The sequence below is a fragment of the Salmo salar genome, chromosome ssa08 (genome assembly GCF_905237065.1).
Source record: "Salmo salar chromosome ssa08, Ssal_v3.1, whole genome shotgun sequence".
Classification (NCBI taxonomy): domain Eukaryota; kingdom Metazoa; phylum Chordata; class Actinopteri; order Salmoniformes; family Salmonidae; genus Salmo; species Salmo salar.
This window is the reverse complement of record NC_059449.1, coordinates 27358263-27385762: the sequence shown is the minus strand read 5'-3', so window position 1 is coordinate 27385762 and position 27500 is coordinate 27358263. Positions and strand designations below refer to the sequence as shown.

General features: G+C 47.7%; 1 protein-coding gene across 1 annotated transcript in view; it reads left to right on the top strand.

The window, feature by feature from the left end:
- Positions 1 to 27500, top strand: part of maml3 (mastermind-like transcriptional coactivator 3) — a 266132-nt gene that overhangs the window by 61889 nt on the left and 176743 nt on the right. The window contains exons 2-3 of the mRNA XM_045723115.1: positions 9086 to 9835; positions 11261 to 12226. Of these exons, the coding sequence (XP_045579071.1) occupies positions 9086 to 9835; positions 11261 to 12226 (1716 nt within the window). The remainder of the gene's footprint in view (positions 1 to 9085; positions 9836 to 11260; positions 12227 to 27500) is intronic.

The window sequence follows — 27500 nt, the reverse complement described above, 5'->3', positions numbered from 1 at the left end:
GGTGGTTGGGTGGGTGGGTGGTTGGGTGGTTGGTTGGGTGAGTAGGTGGGTGGTTGGGTGAGTGGGTGGTTGGTTGGTTGGGTGGGTGGGTGGTTGGTTGGGTGAGTAGGTGGGTGGTTGGGTGAGTGAGTGGGTGGTTGGTTGGTTGGGTGAATGGGTGGTTGGGTGGGTGGGTGGTTGGTTGGGTGAGTAGGTGGGTGGTTGGGTGAGTGAGTGGGTGGTTGGTTGGTTGGGTGAATGGTTGGTTGGTTGGTTGGGTGAGTGGGTGGGTGAGTGGGTGGTTGGGTGAGTGAGTAGGTGAGTGGGTGGGTGGTTGGGTGAGTAGGTGGGTGAGTGGGTGGTTGGGTGGCTGGGTGGTTGAGTGGCTGGTTGGGTGAGTGGGTGGGTGAGAAGGTGGTTGGGTGGGTGGGTGGTTGGGTGGTTGGTTGGGTGAGTAGGTGGGTGGTTGGGTGAGTGGGTGGTTGGTTGGTTGGGTGGGTGGGTGGGTGGTTGGTTGGGTGAGTAGGTGGGTGGTTGGGTGAGTGAGTGGGTGGTTGGTTGGTTGGGTGAATGGGTGGTTGGGTGGGTGGGTGGTTGGTTGGGTGAGTAGGTGGGTGGTTGGGTGAGTGAGTGGGTGGTTGGTTGGTTGGGTGAATGGTTGGTTGGTTGGGTGAGTGGGTGGGTGAGTGGGTGGTTGGGTGAGTGAGTAGGTGAGTGGGTGGGTGGTTGGGTGAGTAGGTGGGTGGTTGGGTGAGTGGGTGGGTGGTTGGTTGGGTGGGTGGGTGGTTGGTTGGGTGAGTAGGTGGGTGGTTGGGTGAGTGGGTGGTTGGTTGGTTGGGTGAGTGGGTGGTTGGGTGGGTGGGTGGTTGGTTGGGTGAGTAGGTGGGTGGTTGGGTGAGTGAGTGGGTGGTTGGTTGGTTGGGTGAATGGGTGGTTGGGTGGGTGGGTGGTTGGTTGGGTGAGTAGGTGGGTGGTTGGGTGAGTGAGTGGGTGGTTGGTTGGTTGGGTGAATGGTTGGTTGGTTGGTTGGTTGGGTGAGTGGGTGGGTGAGTGGGTGGTTGGGTGAGTGAGTAGGTGAGTGGGTGGGTGGTTGGGTGAGTGGTAGGTGGGTGGTTGGGTGAGTGGGTGGGTGGTTGGTTGGTTGGGTGAATGGTTGGTTGGTTGGGTGGGTGAGTGGGTGGGTGGGTGGGTGAGTGGGTGATTAGTGGGTGGGTGGGTGGTCCTCTTCTCATCCTGGACTTAATGACTGAGACATGATGCCAGAGGAAGGTGTCTCTGTAATAAGTGTTCTACTGACTGAACAATGAAACGGTCAACTGTGAGCCTCTCTCCTCCACTCTCTCCTCTCTCTCTTCATATCCTCTCTCCTCCTCTCTCTCTTCATATCCTCTCTCCTCCGCTCTCTCCTCCTCTCTCTCTTCATATCCTCTCTCCTCCGCTCTCTCTTCATATCCTCTCTTCTCCTCTCTCTCTTCATATCCTCTCTCCTCCTCTCTCTCTTCATATCCTCTCTCCTCCTCTCTCTCTTCATATCCTCTCTCCTCCTCTCGCTCTTCATACCCTCTCTCCTCTCTCTCTTCATATCCTCTCTCCTCCTCTCTCTCTTCATATCCTCTCTCCTCCTCTCTCTCTTCATATCCTCTCTCCTCCACTCTCTCTTCATATCCTCTCTCCTCCACTCTCTCTTCATATCCTCTCTCCTCCACTCTCTCCTCTCTCTCTTCATATCCTCTCTCCTCCTCTCTCTTCATATCCTCTCTCCTCCTCTCTCTCTTCATATCCTCTCTCCTCCTCTCTCTCTTCATATCCTCTCTCCTCCTCTCTCTCTTCATATCCTCTCTCCTCCTCTCTCTCTTCATATCCTCTCTCCTCCTCTCTCTCTTCATATCCTCTCTCCTCCTCTCTCTTCATATCCTCTCTCCTCCTCTCTCTCTTCATATCCTCTCTCCTCCTCTCTCTCTTCATATCCTCTCTCCTCCTCTCTCTCTTCATATCCTCTCTCCTCCACTCTCTCCTCCTCTCTCTTCATATCCTTTCTCCTCCACTCTCTCCTCTTCTCTCTCCTCCTCTCTCTTCATATCCTGTCTCCTCCACTCTCTCCTCTTCTCTCTCTTCATATCCTCTCTCCTCCACTCTCTCCTCCTCTCTCTTCATATCCTCTCTCCTCCACTCTCTCCTCCTCTCTCTTCATATCCTCTCTCCTCCACTCTCTCCTCCTCTCTCTTCATATCCTCTCTCCTCCACTCTCTCCTCTTCTCTCTCTTCATATCCTCTCTCCTCCACTCTCTCCTTCTCTCTCTCTTCATATCCTCTCTCCTCCTTTCTCTCCTCTCTCTCTCTTAATATCCTCTCTCCTACACTCTCTCCTTCTCTCTCTCTTCATATCCTCTCTCCTCCACTCTCTCCTCCTTTCTCTCCTCTCTCTTCATATCCTCTCTCCTCCTTTCTCTCCTCTCTCTTCATATCCTCTCTCCTCCTCTCTCTCCTCCACTCTCTCCTCCTCTCTCTCTTCATATCCTCTCTCCTCCACTCTCTCCTCTCTCTCCTCCACTCTCTCCTCCTCTCTCTCTTCATATCCTCTCTCCTCCTCTCTCTCTTCATATCCTCTCTCCTCCGCTCTCTCCTCCTCTCTCTTCATATCCTTTCTCCTCCACTCTCTCCTCTTCTCTCTCCTCCTCTCTCTCTTCATATCCTCTCTCCTCTCTCTCTTCATATCCTCTCTCCTCCTCTCTCTTCATATCCTCTCTCCTCCTCTCTCTCTTCATATCCTCTCTCCTCCTCTCTCTCTTCATATCCTCTCTCCTCCTCTCTCTCTTCATATCCTCTCTCCTCCTCTCTCTCTTCATATCCTCTCTCCTCCTCTCTCTCTTCATATCCTCTCTCCTCCTCTCTCTCTTCATATCCTCTCTCCTCCTCTCTCTCTTCATATCCTCTCTCCTCCTCTCTCTCTTCATATCCTCTCTCCTCCACTCTCTCCTCCTCTCTCTTCATATCCTTTCTCCTCCACTCTCTCCTCTTCTCTCTCCTCCTCTCTCTTCATATCCTGTCTCCTCCACTCTCTCCTCTTCTCTCTCTTCATATCCTCTCTCCTCCACTCTCTCCTCCTCTCTCTTCATATCCTCTCTCCTCCACTCTCTCCTCCTCTCTCTTCATATCCTCTCTCCTCCACTCTCTCCTCCTCTCTCTTCATATCCTCTCTCCTCCACTCTCTCCTCTTCTCTCTCTTCATATCCTCTCTCCTCCACTCTCTCCTCTTCTCTCTCTCTTCATATCCTCTCTCCTCCTTTCTCTCCTCTCTCTCTCTTCATATCCTCTCTCCTCCACTCTCTCCTTCTCTCTCTCTTCATATCCTCTCTCCTCCACTCTCTCCTCCTTTCTCTCCTCTCTCTTCATATCCTCTCTCCTCCTTTCTCTCCTCTCTCTTCATATCCTCTCTCCTCCTCTCTCTCCTCCACTCTCTCCTCCTCTCTCTCTTCATATCCTCTCTCCTCCACTCTCTCCTCTCTCTCCTCCACTCTCTCCTCCTCTCTCTCTTCATATCCTCTCTCCTCCACTCTCTCCTCTCTCTCCTCCACTCTCTCCTCCTCTCTCTCTTCATATCCTCTCTCCTCCTCTCTCTCTTCATATCCTCTCTCCTCCGCTCTCTCCTCCTCTCTCTTCATATCCTTTCTCCTCCACTCTCTCCTCTTCTCTCTCCTCCTCTCTCTCTTCATATCCTCTCTCCTCCACTCTCTCCTTCTCTCTCTCTTCATATCCTCTCTCCTCCACTCTCTCCTTCTCTCTCTCTTCATATCCTCTCTCCTCCTTTCTCTCCTCTCTCTCTTCATATCCTCTCTCCTCCTTTCTCTCCTCTCTCTCTTCATATCCTCTCTCCTCCTCTCTCTCCTCCTCTCTCTCTTCATATCCTCTCGCCTCCACTCTCTCCTCCTCTCTCTCTTCATATCCTCTCGCCTCCACTCTCTCCTCCTCTCTCTCTTCATATCCTCTCGCCTCCTTTCTCTCCTCTCTCTTCATATCCTCTCTCCTCCTCTCTCTCCTCCTCTCTCTCTTCATATCCTCTCTCCTCCTCTCTCTCTTCATATCCTCTCTCCTCCTTTCTCTCCTCTCTCTCTCTTCATATCCTCTCTCCTCCTTTCTCTCCTCTCTCTCTCTTCATATCCTCTCTCCTCCTTTCTCTCCTCTCTCTTCATATCCTCTCTCCTCCTTTCTCTCCTCTCTCTTCATATCCTCTCTCTTCTCTCTCCTCCACTCTCTCCTCCTCTCTCTCTTCATATCCTCTCGCCTCCACTCTCTCCTCTCTCTCCTCCACTCTCTCCTCCTCTCTCTCTTCATATCCTCTCTCCTCCTCTCTCTCTTCATATCCTCTCTCCTTCTCTCTCTCTTCATATCCTCTCTCCTCCACTCTCTCCTTCTCTCTCTCTTCATATCCTCTCTCCTCCTTTCTCTCCTCTCTCTCTTCATATCCTCTCTCCTCCTTTCTCTCCTCCTCTCTCTCTTCATATCCTCTCGCCTCCACTCTCTCCTCCTCTCTCTCTTCATATCCTCTCGTCTCCACTCTCTCCTCTCTCTTCATATCCTCTCTCCTCCTTTCTCTCCTCTCTCTTCATATCCTCTCTCCTCCTCTCTCTCCTCCTCTCTCTCTTCATATCCTCTCTCCTCCTCTCTCTCTTCATATCCTCTCTCCTCCTCTCTCTCCTCCTCTCTCTCTTCATATCCTCTCTCCTCCTCTCTCTTCATATCCTCTCTCCTCCTCTCTCTTCATATCCTCTCTCCTCCTCTCTCTCTTCATATCCTCTCTCCTCCACTCTCTCCTTCTCTCGCTCTTCATATTCTCTCTCCCTCTCTCTCTCTTCATATCCTCTCTCCCTCTCCTCTCTTTCTCCTTCTCTCTTTTCATATCCTCCACTCTCTCCTCCTCTCTCTCTTCATAACCTCTCTCCCTCTCCTCTCTTTCTCTCTTTCATATGCTCTCTTTCTCCTTCTCTCTTTTCATATCCTCCACTCTCTCTCCCCCCCTCTCATCCTATTCTCTTGTGTATGTCCTCTTCCCCTCGTTTCTCTCTCCCTCCGTCTATACACCACCTCCCCCCTCTCTCCTCTCAGATAATGATTAAGTGCTAACATGCGTTCGTTAACACGCTGTCGTTCGCCCTGGAAGAAACCTCTCCCTCTGTCTAGAGAGGAGCGACGCCGCAGAGCACCCCCTTCTCCCTCTGTCTAGAGAGGAGCGACGCCGCAGAGCACCCCCTTCTCCCTCTGTCTAGAGAGGAGCGACGCCGCAGAGCACCCCATTCTCCCTCTGTCTAGAGAGGAGCGACGCCGCAGAGCACCCCCTTCTCCCTCTGTCTAGAGAGGAGCGACGCCGCAGAGCACCCCCTTCTCCCTCTGTCTAGAGAGGAGCGACGCCGCAGAGCACCCCCTTCTCCCTCTGTCTAGAGAGGAGCGACGCCGCAGAGCACCCCCTTCTCCCTCTGTCTAGAGAGGAGCGACGCCGCAGAGCACCCCATTCTCCCTCTGTCTAGAGAGGAGCGACGCCGCAGAGCACCCCCTTCTCCCTCTGTCTAGAGAGGAGCGACGCCGCAGAGCACCCCCTTCTCCCTCTGTCTAGAGAGGAGCGACGCCGCAGAGCACCCCCTTCTCCCTCTGTCTAGAGAGGAGCGACGCCGCAGAGCACCCCCTTCTCCCTCTGTCTAGAGAGGAGCGACGCCGCAGAGCACCCCATTCTCCCTCTGTCTAGAGAGGAGCGACGCCGCAGAGCACTCCATTCTCCCTCTGTCTAGAGAGGAGCGACGCCGCAGAGCACCCCCTTCTCTCTCTGTCTAGAGAGGAGCGACGCCGCGGAGCACCCTCTTCTCTCTCTGTCTAGAGAGGAGCGACGCCGCGGAGCACCCCCTTCTCTCTCTGTCTAGAGAGGAGCGACGCCGCGGAGCACCCCCTTCTCTCTCTGTGTAGAGAGGAGCGACGCCGCGGAGCACCCCCTTCTCTCTCTGTGTAGAGAGGAGCGACGCCGCGGAGCACCCCCTTCTCTCTCTGTGTAGAGAGGAGCGACGCCATGGAGCACCCCCTTCTCTCTCTGTGTAGAGAGGAGCGACGCCGCGGAGCACCCCCTTCTCTCTCTGTGTAGAGAGGAGCGACGCCGCGGAGCACCCCCTTCTCTCTCTGTGTAGAGAGGAGCGACGCCGCGGAGCACCCCCTTCTCTCTCTGTGTAGAGAGGAGCGACGCCGCGGAGCACCCCCTTCTCTCTCTGTGTAGAGAGGAGCGACGCCGCGGAGCACCCCCTTCTCTCTCTGTGTAGAGATGTTGTTGTCCCACCACATCTCTCTGTGTAGAGATGTTGTTGTCCCACCACATCTCTCTGTGTAGAGATGTTGTTGTCCCACCACATCTCTCTGTGTAGAGATGTTGTTGTCCCACCACATCTCTCTGTGTGGAGGGGCTGTGTTTTTCAGCGTACTACTTTGACTCTTCTATCTAATGTATTTTATACCGTAACAGTTCCTCCTGACCCGTACCCTTGTCCACTCCATTTTAGCCACTGCTAGATATGAGACTTTCCTCAGTAGTAAGACATGTTTACAGGTCATGACATCCTAACTAGGCACTGACAATACACCTGTATTATAGATAGGAGACCTTCTAGTGCCATCTCTGGGTTACCATGATACCCATCATCTCACCAATGACCACTGTTCTAACCATACTGGCTTACTGTATATCATACACGTCCTCTCTCTCTCTCTCTCTCTCTCTCTCTCTCTCTCTCTCTCTCTCTCTCTCTCTCTCTCTCTCTCTCTCTCTCTCTCTCTCTCTCTCTCTCTCTCTCTCTCTCTCTCTATCTCTCCTTCTGCCTGCCAGTTGATTATGATAATGAAAGGGGAAACACTAAAGCACACTCCTCTGATCTCTCCCCTTTTCTCAGAAAACGGCCCTAAATGAGCCTGCTGTGATTGCTAATAGAGGTTTAGCGTTGCACCCTCTCTCTCGCTCTGTCTCTCGCTCTCTCTGTCTCTCGCTCTCTCTGTCTCTCGCTCTCTCTGTCTCTCGCTCTCTCTGTCTCTCGCTCTCTCTGTCTCTCGCTCTCTCTTTCTCTGTCTCTCGCTCTGTCTCTCGCTCTGTCTCTCGCTCTGTCTCTGTCTCTGTCTCTCTCTGTCTCTCTCTCTCGCCTTTTCTCTCAATGTCTAACTCAGCAAACAGTTATGAAGAAATATGTTTTCCTTTATTTATCTGGACTTAACCATAACCTCATTCGCCGATAAGAGACATTTCAGAGCTAACGTGTGATTTGAAGTTAATTTGAATGTAATGTAAAGTGTGTGAGTGCCATTGAAATGTGTTAACCTCTCTGGGGTATATGGGATGTTACCGTCCCACCTGCGGGACACACTATTCAACAGCCAGTGAAATAGCAGGGCGCCAAATTCAAAACAACAAAAATCTCATAATTCAAATTTCTCACACATACAAGTATTATACACCATTTTATAGATAAGACTCTCGTTAACCCAACCACATTGTCCGATTTCAAAAAGGCTTTACGGCGAAAGCAAAACATTAGATTATGTTAGGTCACCACCTAAACAAGAAAAGCCACACAGCCATTTTCCAAGCAAGGACAGGCGTCACAAAAACCAGAAATACAGCTAAAATTAAGCAATAACCTTTGATGATCTTCATCAGATGGCACTCATAGGACTTCATGTTACACAATACATGTATGTTTTGCTCGATAAAGTTCATATTTATATCAACAAAAAAAACCATTTTACATTGGCCCGTAATGTTCAGAAATGTTTTTCCTTCAAAAACGTCCGGTGAATGAGCACATCAATTTATTGAAATACTCGTCATAAACGTTGATAAAATATTAAACTGTTATTCAAAGAATTACAGATAAACATCTCCTTTATGCAACCGCTGTGACAGATTTCAAAAAAGCTTCACGGGGAAAGCACACTTTGCAATAATCTGAGTACTGCGCTCAGAAAAAGACATCAAGCAATACAGATACCCGCCATTTTGGAGTCATCTAAAATCATAAATAGCATTAGAAATATTCACTTACCTTTGATGATCTTCACCAGAAGGCACTCCTAGGAATCCCAGGTCCACAATAAATGTTGTTTTGTTCAAATACCACCTTGTTGTTTGCGCGTTCAGTAAGCTACTCCAAATGTAGGAAGCGCGCTGAAAATTTCAAGACGAAAAGTCAAAAAAAGTTATATTTATGTTCGTAGAAACATGTCAAACGATGTATAGAATCAATATTTAGGGCCTTTTTAACATAACTTCAATAATATTCCAACCGGACGATTCCATTGTCTTGAAAAATGTAATGGAACACAGCTATCTCTCATGTGAATGCGCGCCAATGAACTCATGTCTTTTCCTGAGTCAACAACTTCCAACTTCCTTTGTTCGCTCTCTGTTCACCATAGAAGCCTCAAACAACTTTCTAAAGACTGTTGACATCTAGTGGAAGCCTTAGGAAGTGCAAAAGGAACCTTAAGTCACTGTGTGTTAGTTAGGCAATCACTTGAAAAAACTACAAGCCTCAGATTTCCCACTTCCTGGTTGGATTTTTCTCAGGGTTTTGCCTGCCATATGAGTTCTGTTATACTCACAGACATCATTCAAACAGTTTTAGAAACTGCATATCCTACCTTCTGAGTCTGAGTAGCAGGCAGTTTAATTTGGGCACGCCTTTCATCCGGACGTCAAAATACTGCCCCCTACCCTAGAGAAGTTAAATAGGCTCTGACTTGGGAAATATACAGGTACAGGTGTTGTCCCAGGAAGTTTTCCCCTGCTAACATATCTTCTGATCATCAGATCCAAAATGGCCTCTCTGTCTCTGTTTTCACATGCTAACATGTCTTCTGATCATCAGATCTAAAATGGCCTCTCTGTCTCTGTTTTCACATGCTAACATGTCTTCTGATCATCAGATCTAAAATGGCCTCTCTGTCTCTGTTTTCACATGCTAACATATCTTCTGATCATCAGATCTAAAATGGCCTCTCTGTCTCTGTTTTCACATGCTAACATATCTTCTGATCATCAGATCCAAAATGGCCTCTGACACTTACCTGTTTCCCTGTCCCACAGCTCCAGGAGACAGTGAAGAGGAAACTGGACAGCGCACGCTCGCCCCTCAATGGTGACCAGAATGGGATCTGCGACGGGAGCTATTCCCCGACCACCAAAAGATTACGAAAAGACGGATCAGGATTGGGCGGACTGGACTCTCTCACGGGCCTCCCCAACAACGTCCCCCCCATTTCCCCGCTCCACCAGATGGACATCAAACCTTTACTAGGAGTCGCTGGGAACGCCAACAACCCTAGCGTAAACAACAACAACGTCAATGTCAACAACTGTAACTCCGGTCCCGGCAGCAATGGTAGCCATGGCAACCACGCTGGCAGCGGCTTGGGCTCAGGTCGCCCGGGTGATGTCAAGCTCAACGGCGATCTCCCCAACATCAAGCTCAACGGTTCCTTAGACCTCGAGGACGGCTTCGGACTCCTCAAAGACCTCAAACAGGAGCCGCTCGACGACGGGGGAGGGATTGAGTCGTCGGATACGTCCTTGTCCAATCAGAACAAGCTGTTTTCGGACATCAACCTGAATGACCAGGAGTGGCAGGAGCTGATTGATGAGCTGGCCAATACGGTGCCGGAGGACGACATGCAGGACCTCTTCAATGAAGACTTTGAGGAGAAGAAGGAGGCAGAGTTTACCAGGCCGGCCAATCAGACCCCGGTACCGCAGGACCCGCCTCCTATGGGCACAGTGGCTCATCAACCGACGAACCAAGCGCAGGGGGCGTCACAAGTCCCCATGGGTTCCCCACAGGTACCTTTTGATTTGGTTTATTAAGGGTTAATAGCAAACCTATTGTTTTTTAGTGTTGCTCTCTCTCGCTCTGTCTGTCTGTCTGTCTGTCTGTCTGTCTGTCTGTCTGTCTGTCTGTCTGTCTGTCTGTCTGTCTGTCTGTCTGTCTGTCTGTCTGTCTGTCTGTCTGTCTGTCTGTCTGTCTGTCTGTCTGTCTGTCTGTCTGTCTGTGTCTCTCTCTCGCGCTCTCTTGCTCTCTGTAGCAGCTCCTCTCCTCTCTTCCCTCCATCTCTTTAACCAGCCCTACTCCTCCTGTTCTCTCTCTCCTCCTCTCTCTCCTCCACTCTCTCATCCTCTCTCTCTTCAGCTTCATTAAGTAGTACCCGCAAAGCACCAGTCTAACCGTCAACAGTGAAGAGGCTACTCCGGGATACTGGCCTTCGAGGCAGAGTTTCAAGAAAAAGCCATATCTCAGACAGGCCAGTAAAATATAAAATATTAAGATGGGCAAAATAACACTGGAACTCTGCCTAGAAGTCACCTCTTCACTGTTGCCATTGAGACTGGTGTTTTGCAGGTACTATTTAAGGAAGCTGCCAGTTGAGGACTTGTGAGGCGTCTGTTTCTCAAACTAGACACTCTAATGTACTTGTCCTCTTGCTCAGTTGTGCACCGGGGCCTCCCACATCTCTTCCTATTCTGGTTAGAGACAGTTTGTGCTGTTCTGTGAAGGGAGTAGTACACAGCGTTGTACGAGATTTTCAGTTTCTTGGCAATTTCTCACATGGAATAGCCTTCATTCCTCAGAACAAGAATAGACTGACGAGTTTAAGAAGAAAGTTATTTTTTTCTGGTCATTTTGACCTTGTAATCGAACCCACAAATGTTGATGCTTCAGAAACTCAACTAGTCTAAAGAAGTTTTATTGCTTCTTTTTTCCTAATGTGAGACTCTACCCCATATAACTTCACATGTTGTTATGCTGTTTTTGGTTGTAGATGGTTTTCAATAGTTCAATAGTAAAGCATGTGATTGTTCCATTCTCTTAACGTTGCTATTACTTAAATACTGGCTGTCAAATGATACCAATTGTTATATTTACATTCTTAAAAATAACTTGGTCTGAAATAATGTCACCGAGTGGCCCATAGGTGGCGCTGTTATAAGCAGTCTCACTTAAATCATCATATTCGCCGCTCATTTGAACGTGAGACTTGAAACTTTGTATGTAGGTGTCTTTCCTCATGCTGAACAAATTTGCCTGAAGGACCCATAAGTTCCGTCAGAATAGATGTGATAGAAAGACAGTGGTTGTGGTCTTGTTTGAATATGATGTGATTGAAATGTGATTGTGCCTCTACTGCTTGTTATTACAGTACGTTGTCCATGTTATTCTGGGATATGAAATGTAGCTGTTTTCTGTAATGTAATGATTCCTCTCCCCAGGTCCGGCCGTCATCTTCGGGCCCTCAGTTTGCCACCGCCGCCAACGGAACACCGCCCCAGCAGCCTTTGCAGCAGTCCCCACAGGTCGCCATGGCCTCAGGCTCCCCTCTCCCCAACTGTGTGGCCCGGTCGCCACAGACACCCACCCAGGCCCAGACGCAGTCCGGACCCAGACCAGGGAACGGATTTATGATGAACACAGGCCAAGGTGTGGGCCAGGCAGGTACAGGATCTAATGGCCCTGGAGTCCCCACCGGGCCTGGCCCGGTGACCTCTGACCTGTCGCCTGCTGAGCAACTCAAAGCGATGGCGGCACAGCAGCGCGCTAAGCTAATGCAGCAGCAGAAACAACAGCAGCAGCAGCAGCAGCAGGCTAACTGGTCCCCTGCCGGCGCTCCAACCAGCCCCTACGCCTCTGGTCCTTTCAACCAACAGGACAAGCCCAACAGCCCAATGATGTACCCACCTCAAGCCTTCAACCCTGGCCCACAGGGCCCCCTGGTGGCTGGGATGACCTCAAGCAACGGCCCCAAAGCTCCCATGAACAACTACCTCCCTCAGAACCCCCACAACCACATGGGCATGATAAGTCAACAACAACAGACAAACAACATGGGCGCCCAACAGAACACCCTCTCTAAACAACAACAACAGCAACTACAACAGCAGCACACGGCAGCCATGTTGTCCTACAACAACACCAAGCCGCTGAGTCACTTCAGCACCATGGGGGTCGATCACATGGGGCAGAGGATGACCCCGCCCATGGGGTCACAGGTCAAGAACCCCATGATGCCCCCATACATGCAGCAGGGAGGGGTACAGGGGGCGGGGCCGGGTCAGACCCAGGGACCAATCCCGGGCCAGACGGCTCACCTCAGCGAGGAGCAGAAGAGGATGCTGCTGATGAAGCAGAAGGTGCTGAACCAGAGCATGCCCTACAGCGCCATGCAGCCCCACGGACAGGTAGGACGGATGCCATTTTGGATCTGTTGCAGGCTTTGTAATGTGGAATTGGTGAAACTGGAGCAGAAAACCATTTTGGCTCTGGTTTAGTTTGTGTGGTGCTTTTTACTGTGTGGGATTGGTGATTCTGGAGAATGGCTTTGTGTAGATCTTTTTACAGTATTGAGTTGGATCACCATTATGGCTCTGGTTGTTTTTCGGGACAACTTTTTACAGTGTGAATAAGTGGTGATTACTGTGTCGTGCAGAACGCGAGCCGTCTTGTCTTCTGGTTGTGCTTTGTACAATGCTATATTGGTGAAACTAGTGTCCATTTTGGTTGTGTTTGTTTCTGTAATGGTGCATTCTACAGTGTGGATTTAGAAATGGAAGTCCCATTTGCAATGTTCAGACAGGCATCACAGACGGTGATGCTCTCAGCACAAGGCCTAAACACTTCTTTCTGCTTATTGTTTGTCCTTGAAAGAGGAGAGCTAGTGTTCTGATGAAAACTGATCTCTCTGTCTGTCTCTCCTCTGTCTGTCTCTCCTCTGTCTGTCTCTCCTCTGTCTGTCTCTCCTCTGTCTGTCTCTCCTCTGTCTGTCTCTCCTCTGTCTGTCTCTCTCCTCTGTCTGTCTCTCTCCTCTGTCTGTCTCTCTCCTCTGTCTGTCTCTCTCCTCTGTCTGTCTGTCTCTCTCCTCTGTCTGTCTGTCTCTCTCCTCTGTCTGTCTGTCTCTCTCCTCTGTCTGTCCTCTGTCTGTCTGTCTGTCTCTCCTCTGTCTGTCTGTCTGTCTCTCCTCTGTCTGTCTCTCTCTCCTCTGTCTGTCTCTCTCTCCTCTGTCTACTATAACTGCGTATAGAACCAAACAGTAGTTTACATTTTTCAGTCAGGAATCCAGTTTTAAAAATGAGCGTCCTGGAAACATTCTGATTCTAGAAACTTGATTTATAAAACTCCTACAAGGTGCAGCGGTGGCGGCGGGGCAAGACAAAATGGCGCCGGACGGGCGGTTGCCCCAGTAACAAGCTACAGTAGTACTGGCAGGAAAATGGTGAAAGGTATTGATGCCTTTGCACCACAAGCAGCAGCCTCCTTCTCTTCTTCTCCCTCTCTCCTCCCTCCTCTTCCTCTCCTCCCTCCCTGATAGTCTATCGGTTGGTCATTTAGGGCGCTAACGCGAGGCTTAATGAATCCGTACTTCATATCCCCATCCGTCACAGTCGAGCTCAGATTGAAGTACCTCTCTCACTACTAGGATAGCGGCTAGCTGGGGCTATTTGTTTTGCCAACCTAGCCTAGTGGTTAGCGTAGCAGCTGGCTACTCAATAGGGTGGCAATCCATCACAGCTTGATAATGATAAGGCGCTAAACCAACCTCAGTTATCGAGCTAGCCATTGAGCTACCGTGTAGTTAGTAGCTAGTGGTTAAGATTAAGGGTTGGGTAGCTTGCTAAATGCTAATGCTAGCTAATACTTTGTTGAATGCAAAGTGACTGTCTGAGTGGAAGTCTTTGTGTTTGTGTTAGCTAAACGGTGTGTGTGTGTGCTTCAGAAGGAGTGTGTGCTTCAGTGTGTTATCGAGTGGAGTGTGTGTGTGTTATCGAGTGGAGGGGAGGCGAGCGGCAGTTAAACGTGGCGCTGGCCCTTTAAGAGGAGGGGATAAACCCATTAGCTCATGACCAGTGAATTACTGTCATTAGAGATGGAGGTGTGTGTACACCCTCTGCTTCTCCCTCTCTCTCTTTCCCTTTAAACAGACACACTCCCTCTCTCTCTTTCCCTTTAAACAGACACACTCCCTCTCTCTCTTTCCCTTTAAACAGACACACTCCCTCTCTCTCTTTCCCTTTAAACAGACACACTCCCTCTCTCTCTTTCCCTTTAAACAGACACACTCCCTCTCTCTCTTTCCCTTTAAACAGACACACTCCCTCTCTCTCTTTCCCTTTAAACAGACACTCTCCCTCTCTCTCTTTCCCTTTAAACAGACACACTCCCTCTCTCTCTTTCCCTTTAAACAGACACACTCCCTCTCTCTCTTTCCCTTTACAGACACACTCCCTCTCTCTCTTTCCCTTTAAACAGACACACTCCCTCTCTCTCTTTCCCTTTAACAGACACACTCCCTCTCTCTCTTTCCCTTTAAACAGACACACTCCCTCTCTCTCTTTCCCTTTAAACAGACACACTCCCTCTCTCTCTTTCCCTTTAAACAGACACACTCCCCTCTCTCTCTTTCCCTTTAAACAGACACACTCCCTCTCTCTCTTTCCCTTTAAACAGACACACTCCCTCTCTCTCTTTCCCTTTAAACAGACACACTCCCTCTCTCTCTTTCCCTTTAAACAGACACACTCCCTCTCTCTCTTTCCCTTTAAACAGACACACTCCCTCTCTCTCTTTCCCTTTAAACAGACACACTCCCTCTCTCTCTTTCCCTTTAAACAGACACACTCCCTCTCTCTCTTTCCCTTTAAACAGACACACTCCCTCTCTCTCTTTCCCTTTAAACAGACACACTCCCCTCTCTCTCTTTCCCTTTAAACAGACACACTCCCTCTCTCTCTTTCCCTTTAAACAGACACACTCCCTCTCTCTCTTTCCCTTTAAACAGACACACTCCCTCTCTCTCTTTCCCTTTAAACAGACACTCTCCCAGTCTGTAACCCCTTCTCTCTCGTTTCTCTCTTGTTCATGATATGCCTACAGTCACCCTCTTCCCCCTCGTTCCCTCTCTTCTCTCTCTTCCCCCTATGCCAGCAGCACTCAGCACCAATAAACAAGACGATTTATTAAAATGGGGGCTTTGCGGCTGCCGCCCGAGGAAAGAGCGGGAGAGAAACTGAGAGAGAGGAAGGAGAGAGGGACCGAAAGAGAAAGAGACTGAGAGAGAGATTTATATGAAGAAAAACAGGAGAATGGGAGAAAGAGTGGATGTGGACTAAAGAAGCAAAGAGCAAGAAAGAGAAGGGAAGGAAAAGGAGAGAGATTTATGACAGGAGGAGGAGAGAGATGAGCGAGGGAAGGAGAGGATGTGAAAGACAGAGGAGACAGAAAGAAGGAAAGAGAGGATTGGGAGGGGGAACAGAAAGGTGTGAAGACTACCTACCTGTTATTCATATTGCTGTGTCTTTTTACATATTTTGTTCCACTTGACCCTTCAAATAAAACAGGGCTTTAATGATTTCTACTGATCCAGACGGTCTATCAAACAGCACAGGGCTTATCGGACTGACTCAAATGGAAAATAAATATGTTTGTGTGTGTGTGTCGGGAGGGGTTGATGTTGGCAGTGTTTATCTCCTCCCACGGCCCCCTGGGTAAAGCCGTGTGTATGCTGTCTTTGATGGTGTGTGTGTGTGTGTTTTATGCAGGAGGGGTAATATTAGCACTGTCATCTCACAGGTGTCTGGGTTAAAACCCTGTTTGTGTGTGTGTGTGTGTGTGTGTGTGTGTGTGTGTGTGTGTGTGTGTGTGTGTGTGTGTGTGTGTGTGTGTGTGTGTGTGTGTGTGTGTGTGTGTGTGTGTGTGTGTGTGTGTGTGTGTGTGTGTGTGTGTGTGTGTGTGTGTGTTGCAGGAGGGGTAATAATACCACTGTTTATCCCCCACAGCGCCACTGTGTATATCCCTGGGTAGACGCTGGTGTGTGTGTGTGTGTGTTGCAGGAGGGGTAATAATACCACTGTGTATATCCCTGGGTAGACGCTGGTGTGTGTGTGTTGTCTCACAGGTGGCTGGGTTAGACCCCTCTTTCTCCGCGTGTGTATGGTGTGTTTGTGCAGTGTATCCCTGTGTGTGTGTGTGTAAGCTAATCCTGTTAGCAGCTGTTTAGAGAGACTTCAGCCTGGCTCTTCAAAAGCTCGTTAGTCAAGCTTTAATTGTCGTCGGCTCCCTCGCTTTGCATATCACCATGACGCTAATTTATGCTCTGTCGGCGGCACGGTTACCGTCGCGGTGGTGCCTGGCTGGCAGGCTGTCGCCGTGGAAGCGGCTAGGTGGGGGTTAGAGAGAGATATGGTGTGTGTGTGTGTGTGTGTGTGTGTGTGTGTGTGTGTGTGTGTGTGTGTGTGTGTGTGTGGTGGTTTTTTGTGTGTGGGGTTGGGCTGGGCGAAGCAAGCTAAATGTGCGTGGGCGGGTCTCTTAGGCTGTGATCTGAATAATGATTGGTGGAAATGAGATTGACAGGTGTGGAGATCTCTGGAGAGCTGGTGTCATCCAATTAAATGGGAGCGAGGGTTTTGTTTGTTGTGTGTGTGTGTGTGTGTGTGTGTGTGTGGCTGAACCCCACATGGTGACTGCAGGCGGTACTGCTGCCACTGCTAGTGCTAATAGCCCTGTGAGTCACGGCACACGGCCCCCTCTCACACACACACACACACACACTGCAAACAAACAGACACACACACGGTCAAACACCCACAGGCACACACCAGCCCCCCTTCCTGCCCCTCTTCCTACCTCTTGCTCTCTCTTTCTCTCTCTGTGGTGAGGTCTCTTTCACCCATCAGTCTCTCCTCTCCTCCCTCTTCATCCCTCTCTTTTGTTATCCCCCTCTCCGAGCTCACCTCCTCCTGCCCTCATCCAGAGCCGGAGTTAGACACACACACACACACACACACACGCCACCTTCACTAGAGAGAGGTGGGAAAAAGGCAGACTGAGAGAAAGAGATCACCCCATCGCTCTGCTTCTCTCCCCTCCCCCCTACTCTCGTTATCTACAAGAGCTGGATATTACTTTCCCTTCCCCTCTCTCTCTCCCTCCCCCCTCTCTCTCTCCCTCCCCCTCTCTCTCCTTATTATCTCCTTACTCTCTCCCTCTCTTTCTCTCTCCATCTCCGTTTGCCTCTCTCCCCCCTCCTCCTTGGTGCTCTCTCTCTCGTTCTCTCTCTCCCCACACGTGTCAGGGCTTGAGCTGAGCTGCTCTCAGATCCTGTTGAGAGCCTCAGAGGAGAACGAGGGAGGAGGGAGAGGAGGAGGAGGGGGTAGGCAGGAGAAGGCTGTGTTCCGTCATGTTCTCTGCTGCACTGGCTTCCTGCTAACACTGACACCAGACTAACTGTCTCTCTCCTCATTCCTCTCCTCTCTTCTAGCGCTCCTTTCTTTACCCCTCGTTCTCTTCCCCCTCTTCTTTACTCTTCTCCTTCCTCCTGTTTTAACTCTGCTCCTCTCTTCTCCTCTCTTCTTTTTCCTCCTGTTCTCTCTTCCCTCCATCTCTTTAACCAGCCCTACTCCTCCTCTCCTCTCTTCCCTCCATCTCTTTAACCAGCCCTACTCCTCCTCTCCTCTCTTCCCTCCATCTCTTTAACCAGCCCTACTCCTCCTCTCCTCTCTTCCCTCCATCTCTTTAACCAGCCCTACTCCTCCTCTCCTCTCTTCCCTCCATCTCTTTAACCAGCCTTGCTCCCCTGTGCTTAGTATTCGTTCTACTCCACTAAACCTGATCAATACAAGATCAACACACACCAACAAATCCAACTGCAGCTGCAGGGAGCAGTGGGAGGGAAAGTGATTGCTGGGCTCCCCCCCCCGCAACTCCCCCGTTAAATGTGTTTGGTTTGCTCCGGCGGTGCCAGAGAAAACACACTGAGACAAACCATCTCCACACACCTCGGGGGGTGTTAATGGAGGGTCGATACTCCGCTCAACAACAGGCTGTTATTATATAGTAGTAGGGAGGCTGTTATTACAGATGACATGGTGGCTGTATTGTACAGTAACATTCTCTCCATATTACACCCTTTATATTTAGCCATTTAGCCATTTAGCCATTTAGCCATTTAGCCATTTAGCCATTTAATTATTTAGCCATTTAGCCATTTAATAATTTAGCCATTTAATTATTTAGTCATTTAGCAATTTCGTCATTTAGCCATTTAATCATTTAGCCATTTAATCATTTAGCCATTTAATCATTTAGCCATTTAATAATTTAGCCATTTAATAATTTAGCCATTTAATCATTTAGCCATTTAATCATTTAGCCATTTAATCATTTACCCATTTAATCATTTAGCCATTTCATTATTTAGCCATTTAGCCATTTAATAATTTAGCCATTTAATTATTTAGCCATTTAATCATTTAGCCATTTAATAATTTAGCCATTTAATCATTTAGCCATTTCATTATTTAGCCATTTAGCCATTTAATCATTTAGCCATTTAATTATTTAGCCATTAAATTATTTAGCCATTTAGCCATTTAGTCACTCTTACAGTAGTGAGTGCATCCATTTTCATTGTTACTGGTCCCCCGTGGGAATGGAACCCAGAACCCTGGTGTTGTCAGTGCCGTGCTCTACCAACTGAGCCACACAGGACTCCTTATATTCTAGATGAAATACACTGAGTGTACAAAACATTAAGAACAACTTCCTAATATTGAGTTGTCCTCAGAACAGCCTCAATTCGTCAGGACATGGACTCTACAAGGTATCAATAGCGTTCCACAGGGATGCTGGTCCATGTTGACTACAATGCTTCCCACAGTTGTGTCAAGTTGGCTGGATGTCTTTTGGGTGGTGGACCATTGTTGATCCACTCCTTAGCCACTGGGCTACCTACCGGTATTAACTGACATCAGGTGATAAGTGGTGGGAATGAGCTCCATTTTCCTGTCTGGAAGACGCATTCTTCAAAGATTGCTTTTGTGAGTGTGTGCAAGGGTGTTTCGCAACAGTTGTGTGTGTGTGCGTGTGTGTGTGTGTGTGTGTGTCTGCGTGCGGTAGTGTTTGTGTCTGGGGGGGCAAATCATTCTTATTCTGTGTCTGGGCCAGACAGGGGGGTAGTGGAGAGGGGGGAGAGGAGAGAAGGAGGGGAGAGGAGAGAAGGAGGGGAGAGGAGAGAAGGAGAGGAGAGGAGGAGAGAAGGAGGGGAAGGAGAGGAGAGAAGGAGGGGAAAGGAGAGGAGAGAAGGAGGGGAAAGGAGAGGAGAGAAGGAGGGGAAAGGAGAGGAGAGAAGGAGGGGAAAGGAGAGGAGGAGAGAAGGAGGGGAGAGGAGAGGAGAGAAGGAGGGGAGAGGAGAGGAGAGAAGGAGGGGAAAGGAGAGGAGGAGAGGAGGAGAGAAGGAGGGGAGAGGAGAGGAGGAGAGAAGGAGGGGAAAGGAGAGGAGAGAAGGAGGGGAGAGGAGAGCCACAGCACAGTGAGATCCCTGCATACTAAATAGACTGGTGTCGCCCCAGCCAGCACCTGCCAGGCTACACACAAACACACACACAAACACACACACACACACACACACACACACACACACACACACACACACACACACACACACACACACACACACACACACACACACACACACACACACATTCCTCTGCCACTCACACCTCATGCCAGCTCAAAGTTTGGCCGCCTCAGCCTGCTCCAGGTTGCCATGGACACCATGGCCCACAGCACCTAGCAGCCAGAATCAATGGGAAGCTTCAAGACCAGAGAGGCAGGGGGTAGAGAGAGAGGGAGAGGGTGTGTGTGTGTCTTGGTCGAATATGGGAAGGCACAGATGTGACCTCACCCCTGTCCCCAAAGTGCCCCTTCTCTCCCCATCTGCTCTGACACTCTCTCTGAGTCCACTGACTAGATGGGGTTCTGGTGCGCTCCAGTTCCTGTTCAAGATAACTGTGTGTTGTACTCTTTTCCTATAATTCTATGAGGCAAATAGCTGACAGCAGGAACACATGGCTCTGTCTTAAGTAAGAACAGACAGTAGGAATACTGTCTGATAATATGACTGGGGTGGTCTGATAATATGACTGGGGTGGTCTGATAATATGACTGGGGTGATCTGATAATATGACTGGGGTGGTCTGATAATATGACTGGGGTGGTCTGATAATATGACTGGGGTGGTCTGATAATATGACTGGGGTGGTCTGATAATATGACTGGGGTGGTCTGATAATATGACTGGGGTGGTCTGATAATATGACTGGGGTGGTCTGATAATATGACTGGGGTGGTCTGATAATATGACTGGGGTGTGTCTGATAATATGACTGGGGTGGTCTGATAATATGACTGGGGTGGTCTGATAATATGACTGGGGTGGTCTGATAATATGACTGGGGTGGTCTGATCATATGACTGGGGTGGTCTGATCATATGACTGGGGTGGTCTGATCATATGACTGGGGTGGTCTGATCATATGACTGGGGTGGTCTGATAATATGACTGGGGTGGTCTGATAATATGACTGGGGTGGTCTGATAATATGACTGGGGTGGTCTGATAATATGACTGGGGTGGTCTGATAATATGACTGGGGTGGTCTGATAATATGACTGGGGTGGTCTGATAATATGACTGGGGTGGTCTGATAATATGACTGGGGTGATAGTGGTCTGATAATATGACTGGGGTGGTCTGATAATATGACTGGGGTGGTCTGATAATATGACTGGGGTGGTCTGATAATATGACTGGGGTGGTCTGATAATATGACTGGGGTGGTCTGATAATATGACTGGGGTGGTCTGATAATATGACTGGGGTGGTCTGATAATATGACTGGGGTGATAGCGTGGTCTGATAATATGACTGGGGTGGTCTGATAATATGACTGGGGTGGTCTGATAATATGACTGGGGTGGTCTGATAATATGACTGGGGTGGTCTGATAATATGACTGGGGTGATAGTGGTCTGATAATATGACTGGGGTGGTCTGATAATATGACTGGGGTGATAGTGGTCTGATAATATGACTGGGGTGGTCTGATAATATGACTGGGGTGTTGGTCTGATAATATGACTGGGGTGGTCTGATAATATGACTGGGGTGGTCTGATAATATGACTGGGGTGTGTCTGATAATATGACTGGGGTGGTCTGATAATATGACTGGGGTGATAGTGGTCTGATAATATGACTGGGGTGGTCTGATAATATGACTGGGGTGATAGTGGTCTGATAATATAACTGGGGTGGTCTGATAATATGACTGGGGTGTTAGTGAAGTTTATAATATGTTTGCGTCAATCCACTGTCAATACTGACACCATTAATACTTATGTAGTGGCTGACAGTTAGACTCTCTCTAGGTCCTCTTATCTACACTGAACTACACACAAGGACGGACAGGAAGTCAGGAGAGGCAAGACACCGGGAGAAAGACGCGCACACACACACCAATGATATAGAGAGTGAAAAAAAGAGAGTAGAGACAGAAGAGAGAGGGAGAGAGAGAGGAAGAGACAGAGACGGCTGCAGAGCTTTGAGGATTAGGGCTAGAATTTGACTTTTTTGTAGAGAGATTCTTTTTCTCTGAGCAATTTGCCTCCAACGCCTTGAACACGGTTAATCCACTCTTAAAGAAACCTAATCCTGCTACCATGTACCTGATACTGAGGGAATGGAGGGAGGGAGGGATAGAGAGAGGGATGGTTAGAGAGACCCAAAATTAAGGAAAGCTTTGATACAGACTCAGTGAGCATAGCCTTGCTATTGAGAAAGACCGCCGTAGGCAGACCTGGCTCTCAAGAGAAGACAGGCTATGTGCACACTGCCCACAAAATGAGGTGGAAACTGAGCTGTACTTCCTAAACTCCTGCCCAATGTATGACCATATTAGAGACACATATTTCCCTCAGATTACACAGATCCATAAAGAATTCGAAAACAAATCCAATTTTGATAAACTCCCATATCTACTGGGTGAAATACCACAGTGTTCCATCACAGCAGCAAGATGTGTGACCTGTTGCCACAAGAGAAGGTCAACCAGTGAAGAACAAACACCATTATAAATACAACCCATATTTATGCTTATTTATTTTCCCTTTTGTACTTGAACTATTTGTAAATCATTATAACACATAATATGACATTTGAAATGTCTGTATTCCTTTGGCTATTTAGTGAGTTTATTATCTCTTTCACTTGCTTTGGCAGTGTGAGCGTATGTTCCCCATGCCAATAAAGGTGTTTGAATTGAGATCCCAGGGATACAGGAGACAGAGGGGGAGTTATGGCAGTTAGTCTATAAAGGACGTGAGGTTCAGTGCATTCGGAATGTATTCAGACCCCTTGACTTGTTCCACATTTTGCTCCGTTACAGCCTATTTCTAACATGGATCAAACTGTTATTTTCCCTCATCAGTCTACACACAATATCCCATAATGATAATAAACAGGTTGAATTTTTTGGTTGTTGTTGCAAATGTATTAAAAAAATTATGTTTAGATAAGTATTCAAAGTCTTAACTCAGTACTTTGTTGAAGCACCTTTGGCAGTGATTACAGCCTTGAGTCTTCTTGGGTATGACGCTACCAGCTTGGCACACCTGTATTTGGGGAGTTTCTCCCATTCTTCTCTGCAGATCCTCTCAGGTTCTGTCAGGTTGGATGGGGAGTGATGCTACACAGCTATTTTCAGGACTCTCCAGAGATGTTCGATCAGGTTTATGTCCGGGCTCTGGCTGGGCAGCTCAAGGACATTTAGAGACTTGTCCCCGAAGTTAACCTTTGCCCCAGTCTGAGGTGCTGAGCGCTCTGGAGCAGGTTTTCATTAAGGATCTCTGTACTTTTCTCTGTTCATATTTGCCTCGATCCTGACTAGTCTCCCAGTCCCTGTCGCTGAAAAACATCCCCACAGCATGATGCAGCCACCACCATGCTTCACCGTAGGGATGGTGCCAGGTTTCCTCCAGACGTGACGTTTGGCATTCAGGTCAAAGAATACAATCTTGGTTTCATCAGACCAGAGATTCTTGTTGCTCATGGTCTGTGAGTCCTTTAGGTGCCTTTTGGCAAACTCCAAGCGGGCTGTTGTGTGTCATGTACTGAGGAGTGGCTTCCATCTGGCCACTCTACCATGAAGGCCTAATTGGTGCAGAGATGGTTGTCCATCTGGAAGGTTCTCCCAACTCCACAGAGGAACTCTGGAGCTCTGTCAGAGTGACCATCGGGTTCTTATTCACCTCCCTGACCAAGGCCCTTCTCCCCCGATTGCTCAAGTTGGCCGGGCAGCCAGTTCTGGGAAGAGTCTTGGTGGTTCCAAACTTCTTCCATTTAAGAATGATTGAGGCCACTGTGTTCTTGGGGACCTTCTATTCTGCAGAAATGTTTAGATACCCTTCCCCAGATCTGTGCCTCAACACAATCCTGTCTCAGAGCTCAAGGACAATTCCTTTGACCTCATGGCTTGGTTTTTGCTCTGACATGCACTTTCAACTGTGGGACCTTATATAGACAGGTGTGTGCCTTTCCAAATCACATCCAATCAATTGAATTTAATGCAGATGGACTCCAATCAAGTTGTAGAAACATCTCAAGGATGATCAATGGAAACAGGATGCACCTGAGCTCAATTTCGAGTCTCATAGCAAAGGGTCTGAATACTTATGTAAATACGGTATTTCTGTTTTTTATTTTGAACACATATGCAAAGCTTTCTAAAACCCTGTTTTCAATTTGTCATTATGGGGTGTTGTGATGTCATTATGGGGTATTGTGATGTCATGGGGTATTGTGATGTCATTATGGGGTGTTGTGTGCTGAGAAAAACATTAATTTAATCAATTTTAGAATAAAGCTGTAAGGTAACAAAATGTGGAAAAGGTCAAAGGGTCTGAATACTTTCCGAATGCACTGTATATACTGCCAGTACATAGACCATTCTGCACTGTATATACTGCCAGTACATAGACCATTCTGCACTGTAAATACTGCCAGTACATAGACCATTCTGCACTGTATATACAGCCAGTACATAGACCATTCTGCACTGTATATACTGCCAGTACATAGACCATTCTGCACTGTAAATACTGCCAGTACATAGACCATTCTGCACTGTATATACTGCCAGTACATAGACCATTCTGCACTGTATATACTGCCAGTACATAGACCATAATGCACTGTATATACTGCCAGTACATAGACCATCATGCACTGTATATACTGCCAGTACATAGACCATAATGCACTGTATATACTGCCAGTACATAGACCATTCTGCACTGTATATACTGCCAGTACATAGACCATAATGCACTGTATATACTGCCAGTACATAGACCATCATGCACTGTATATACTGCCAGTACATAGACCATTCTGCACTGTATATACTGCCAGTACATAGACCATTCTGCACTGTAAATACTGCCAGTACATAGACCATCATGCACTGTACCACCGTCTACAGCCAGTACATAGACCATAATGCACTGTATATACTGCCAGTACATAGACCATTATGCACTGTATCTACTGCCAGTACATAGACCATTATGCACTGTATCTACAGCCAGTACATAGACCATAATGCACTGTGTCTACAGCCAGTACATAGACCATTCTGCACTGTAAATACTGCCAGTACATAGACCATCATGCACTGTAAATACTGCCAGTACATAGACCATCATGCACTGTGTCTACAGCCAGTACATAGACCATAATGCACTGTATATACTGCCAGTACATAGACCATTATGCACTGTATATACAGCCAGTACATAGACCATAATGCACTGTAAATACTGCCAGTACATAGACCATAATGCACTGTATCTACAGCCAGTACATAGACCATAATGCACTGTATCTACAGCCAGTACATAGACCATAATGCACTGTATATACAGCCAGTACATAGACCATAATGCACTGTATATACAGCCAGTACATAGACCATAATGCACTGTATCTACTGCCAGTACATAGACCATAATGCACTGTATATACAGCCAGTACATAGACCATAATGCACTGTATATACTGCCAGTACATAGACCATAATGCACTGCATCTACAGCCAGTACATAGACCATAATGCACTGTATATACTGCCAGTACATAGACCATAATTCACTGTATCTACAGCCAGTACATAGACCATAATGCACTGTATATACTGCCAGTACATATACCATAATGCACTGTAAATACTGCCAGTACATAGACCATAATGCACTGTATCTACAGCCAGTACATATACCATAATGCACTGTATATACAGCCAGTACATAGACCATAATGCACTGTATCTACTGCCAGTACATAGACCATAATGCACTGTATCTACAGCCAGTACATATACCATAATGCACTGTATATACTGCCAGTACATAGACCATAATGCACTGCATCTACAGCCAGTACATAGACCATAATGCACTGTATATACTGCCAGTACATAGACCATAATTCACTGTAAATACTGCCAGTACATAGACCATAATGCACTGTATCTACAGCCAGTACATATACCATAATGCACTGTATATACAGCCAGTACATAGACCATAATGCACTGTATATACTGCCAGTACATAGACCATAATGCACTGTATATACAGCAGTACATAGACCATAATGCACTGTATCTACTGCCAGTACATAGACCATAATGCACTGTATATACAGCCAGTACATAGACCATAATGCACTGTATATACTGCCAGTACATAGACCATAATGCACTGCATCTACAGCCAGTACATAGACCATAATGCACTGTATATACTGCCAGTACATAGACCATAATTCACTGTATCTACAGCCAGTACATAGACCATAATGCACTGTATATACTGCCAGTACATATACCATAATGCACTGTAAATACTGCCAGTACATAGACCATAATGCACTGTATCTACAGCCAGTACATATACCATAATGCACTGTATATACAGCCAGTACATAGACCATAATGCACTGTATCTACTGCCAGTACATAGACCATAATGCACTGTATCTACAGCCAGTACATATACCATAATGCACTGTATATACTGCCAGTACATAGACCATAATGCACTGCATCTACAGCCAGTACATAGACCATAATGCACTGTATATACTGCCAGTACATAGACCATAATTCACTGTAAATACTGCCAGTACATAGACCATAATGCACTGTATCTACAGCCAGTACATATACCATAATGCACTGTATATACAGCCAGTACATAGACCATAATACACTGTATCTACTGCCAGTACATAGACCATAATGCACTGTATATACAGCAGTACATAGACCATCATGCACTGTATCTACTGCCAGTACATAGACCATAATGCACTGTATATACAGCCAGTACATAGACCATAATGCACTGTATATACAGCCAGTACATAGACCATAATGCACTGTATCTACAGCCAGTACATAGACCATAATGCACTATATATACAACAGTACATAGACCATAATGCACTGTATATACAGCCAGTACATGGACCATAATGCACTGTAAATACAGCCAGTACATGGACCATAATGCACTGTATATACAGCCAGTACATAGACCATAATGCACTGTATCTACAGCCAGTACATAGACCATAATGCACTGTATCTACAGCAGTACATAGACCATAATGCACTGTATATACAGCCAGTACATAGACCATAATGCACTGTATATACAGCCAGTACATAGACCATAATGCACTGTATATACAGCAGTACATAAACCATAATGGACACAGAGACTTTTCTACAGCTACTAGTCTAGTCTAGGCTGGGTAGATGGTTGTGTGTAGTAGATAGCTAGTGTTGGTTCTTAGCCCGAGTCCAACGCTCAGGTAGCTACAGATGAAAAGCACCGCCAACATGTAGCGTGAACGAGGGAGGAAGTCAGGGAGGGAGGAAGTCAGTCAGGGAGGGAGGAAGTCAGTCAGGGAGGGAGGAAGTCAGTCAGGGAGGGAGGGAGGAAGTCAGGGAGGGAGGAAGTCAGGGAGGCATGGAGGGAGGGAGGGAGGAAGTCAGGCAGGGAGGGAGGAAGTCAGGCAGGGAGGGAGGATGTCAGGGAGGGAGGGAGGATGTCAGGGAGGGTGGATGGGGTAGTAGTTGTTGAGGAGGTGGAGGATCTGAATGGCTCTAGTCTCTCATTAGAGCTGTGAGACCCAGAGACACTCCTTCACCAGGAGAATTCCTCTCTCTCTACCTCTCTCTCTACCTCTCTCTCTCTCTATTTGATTAAAAGGGATTTATTCTGGTCTGTGTTGATGGAGGATGTTCTGTTCTTCCTGGGTCACAACCATGGTCTACAGATCTAATGGTCTACAAACATACTGATCTAGACTGACTGACTAATGTCCTGTTTGTTCCTGCTCTCTCTCTCTCATTCTCTCTCTCTCATTCTCTCTCTCTCTTTCTCTCTCTCTCTCTCTCTCTCTCTTTCTCGTCCTCTCTCTCTCGTTCTCTCACTCTCTCTCGTTCTCTCACTCTCTCTCGTTCTCTCTCTCTCTCTCTCTCGTTCTCTCTCTCTCTCTCTCTCTCTCTCTCTCTCTCTCTCTCTGTGTGTTTGGGCTGTGCGTCATTATTTTTAG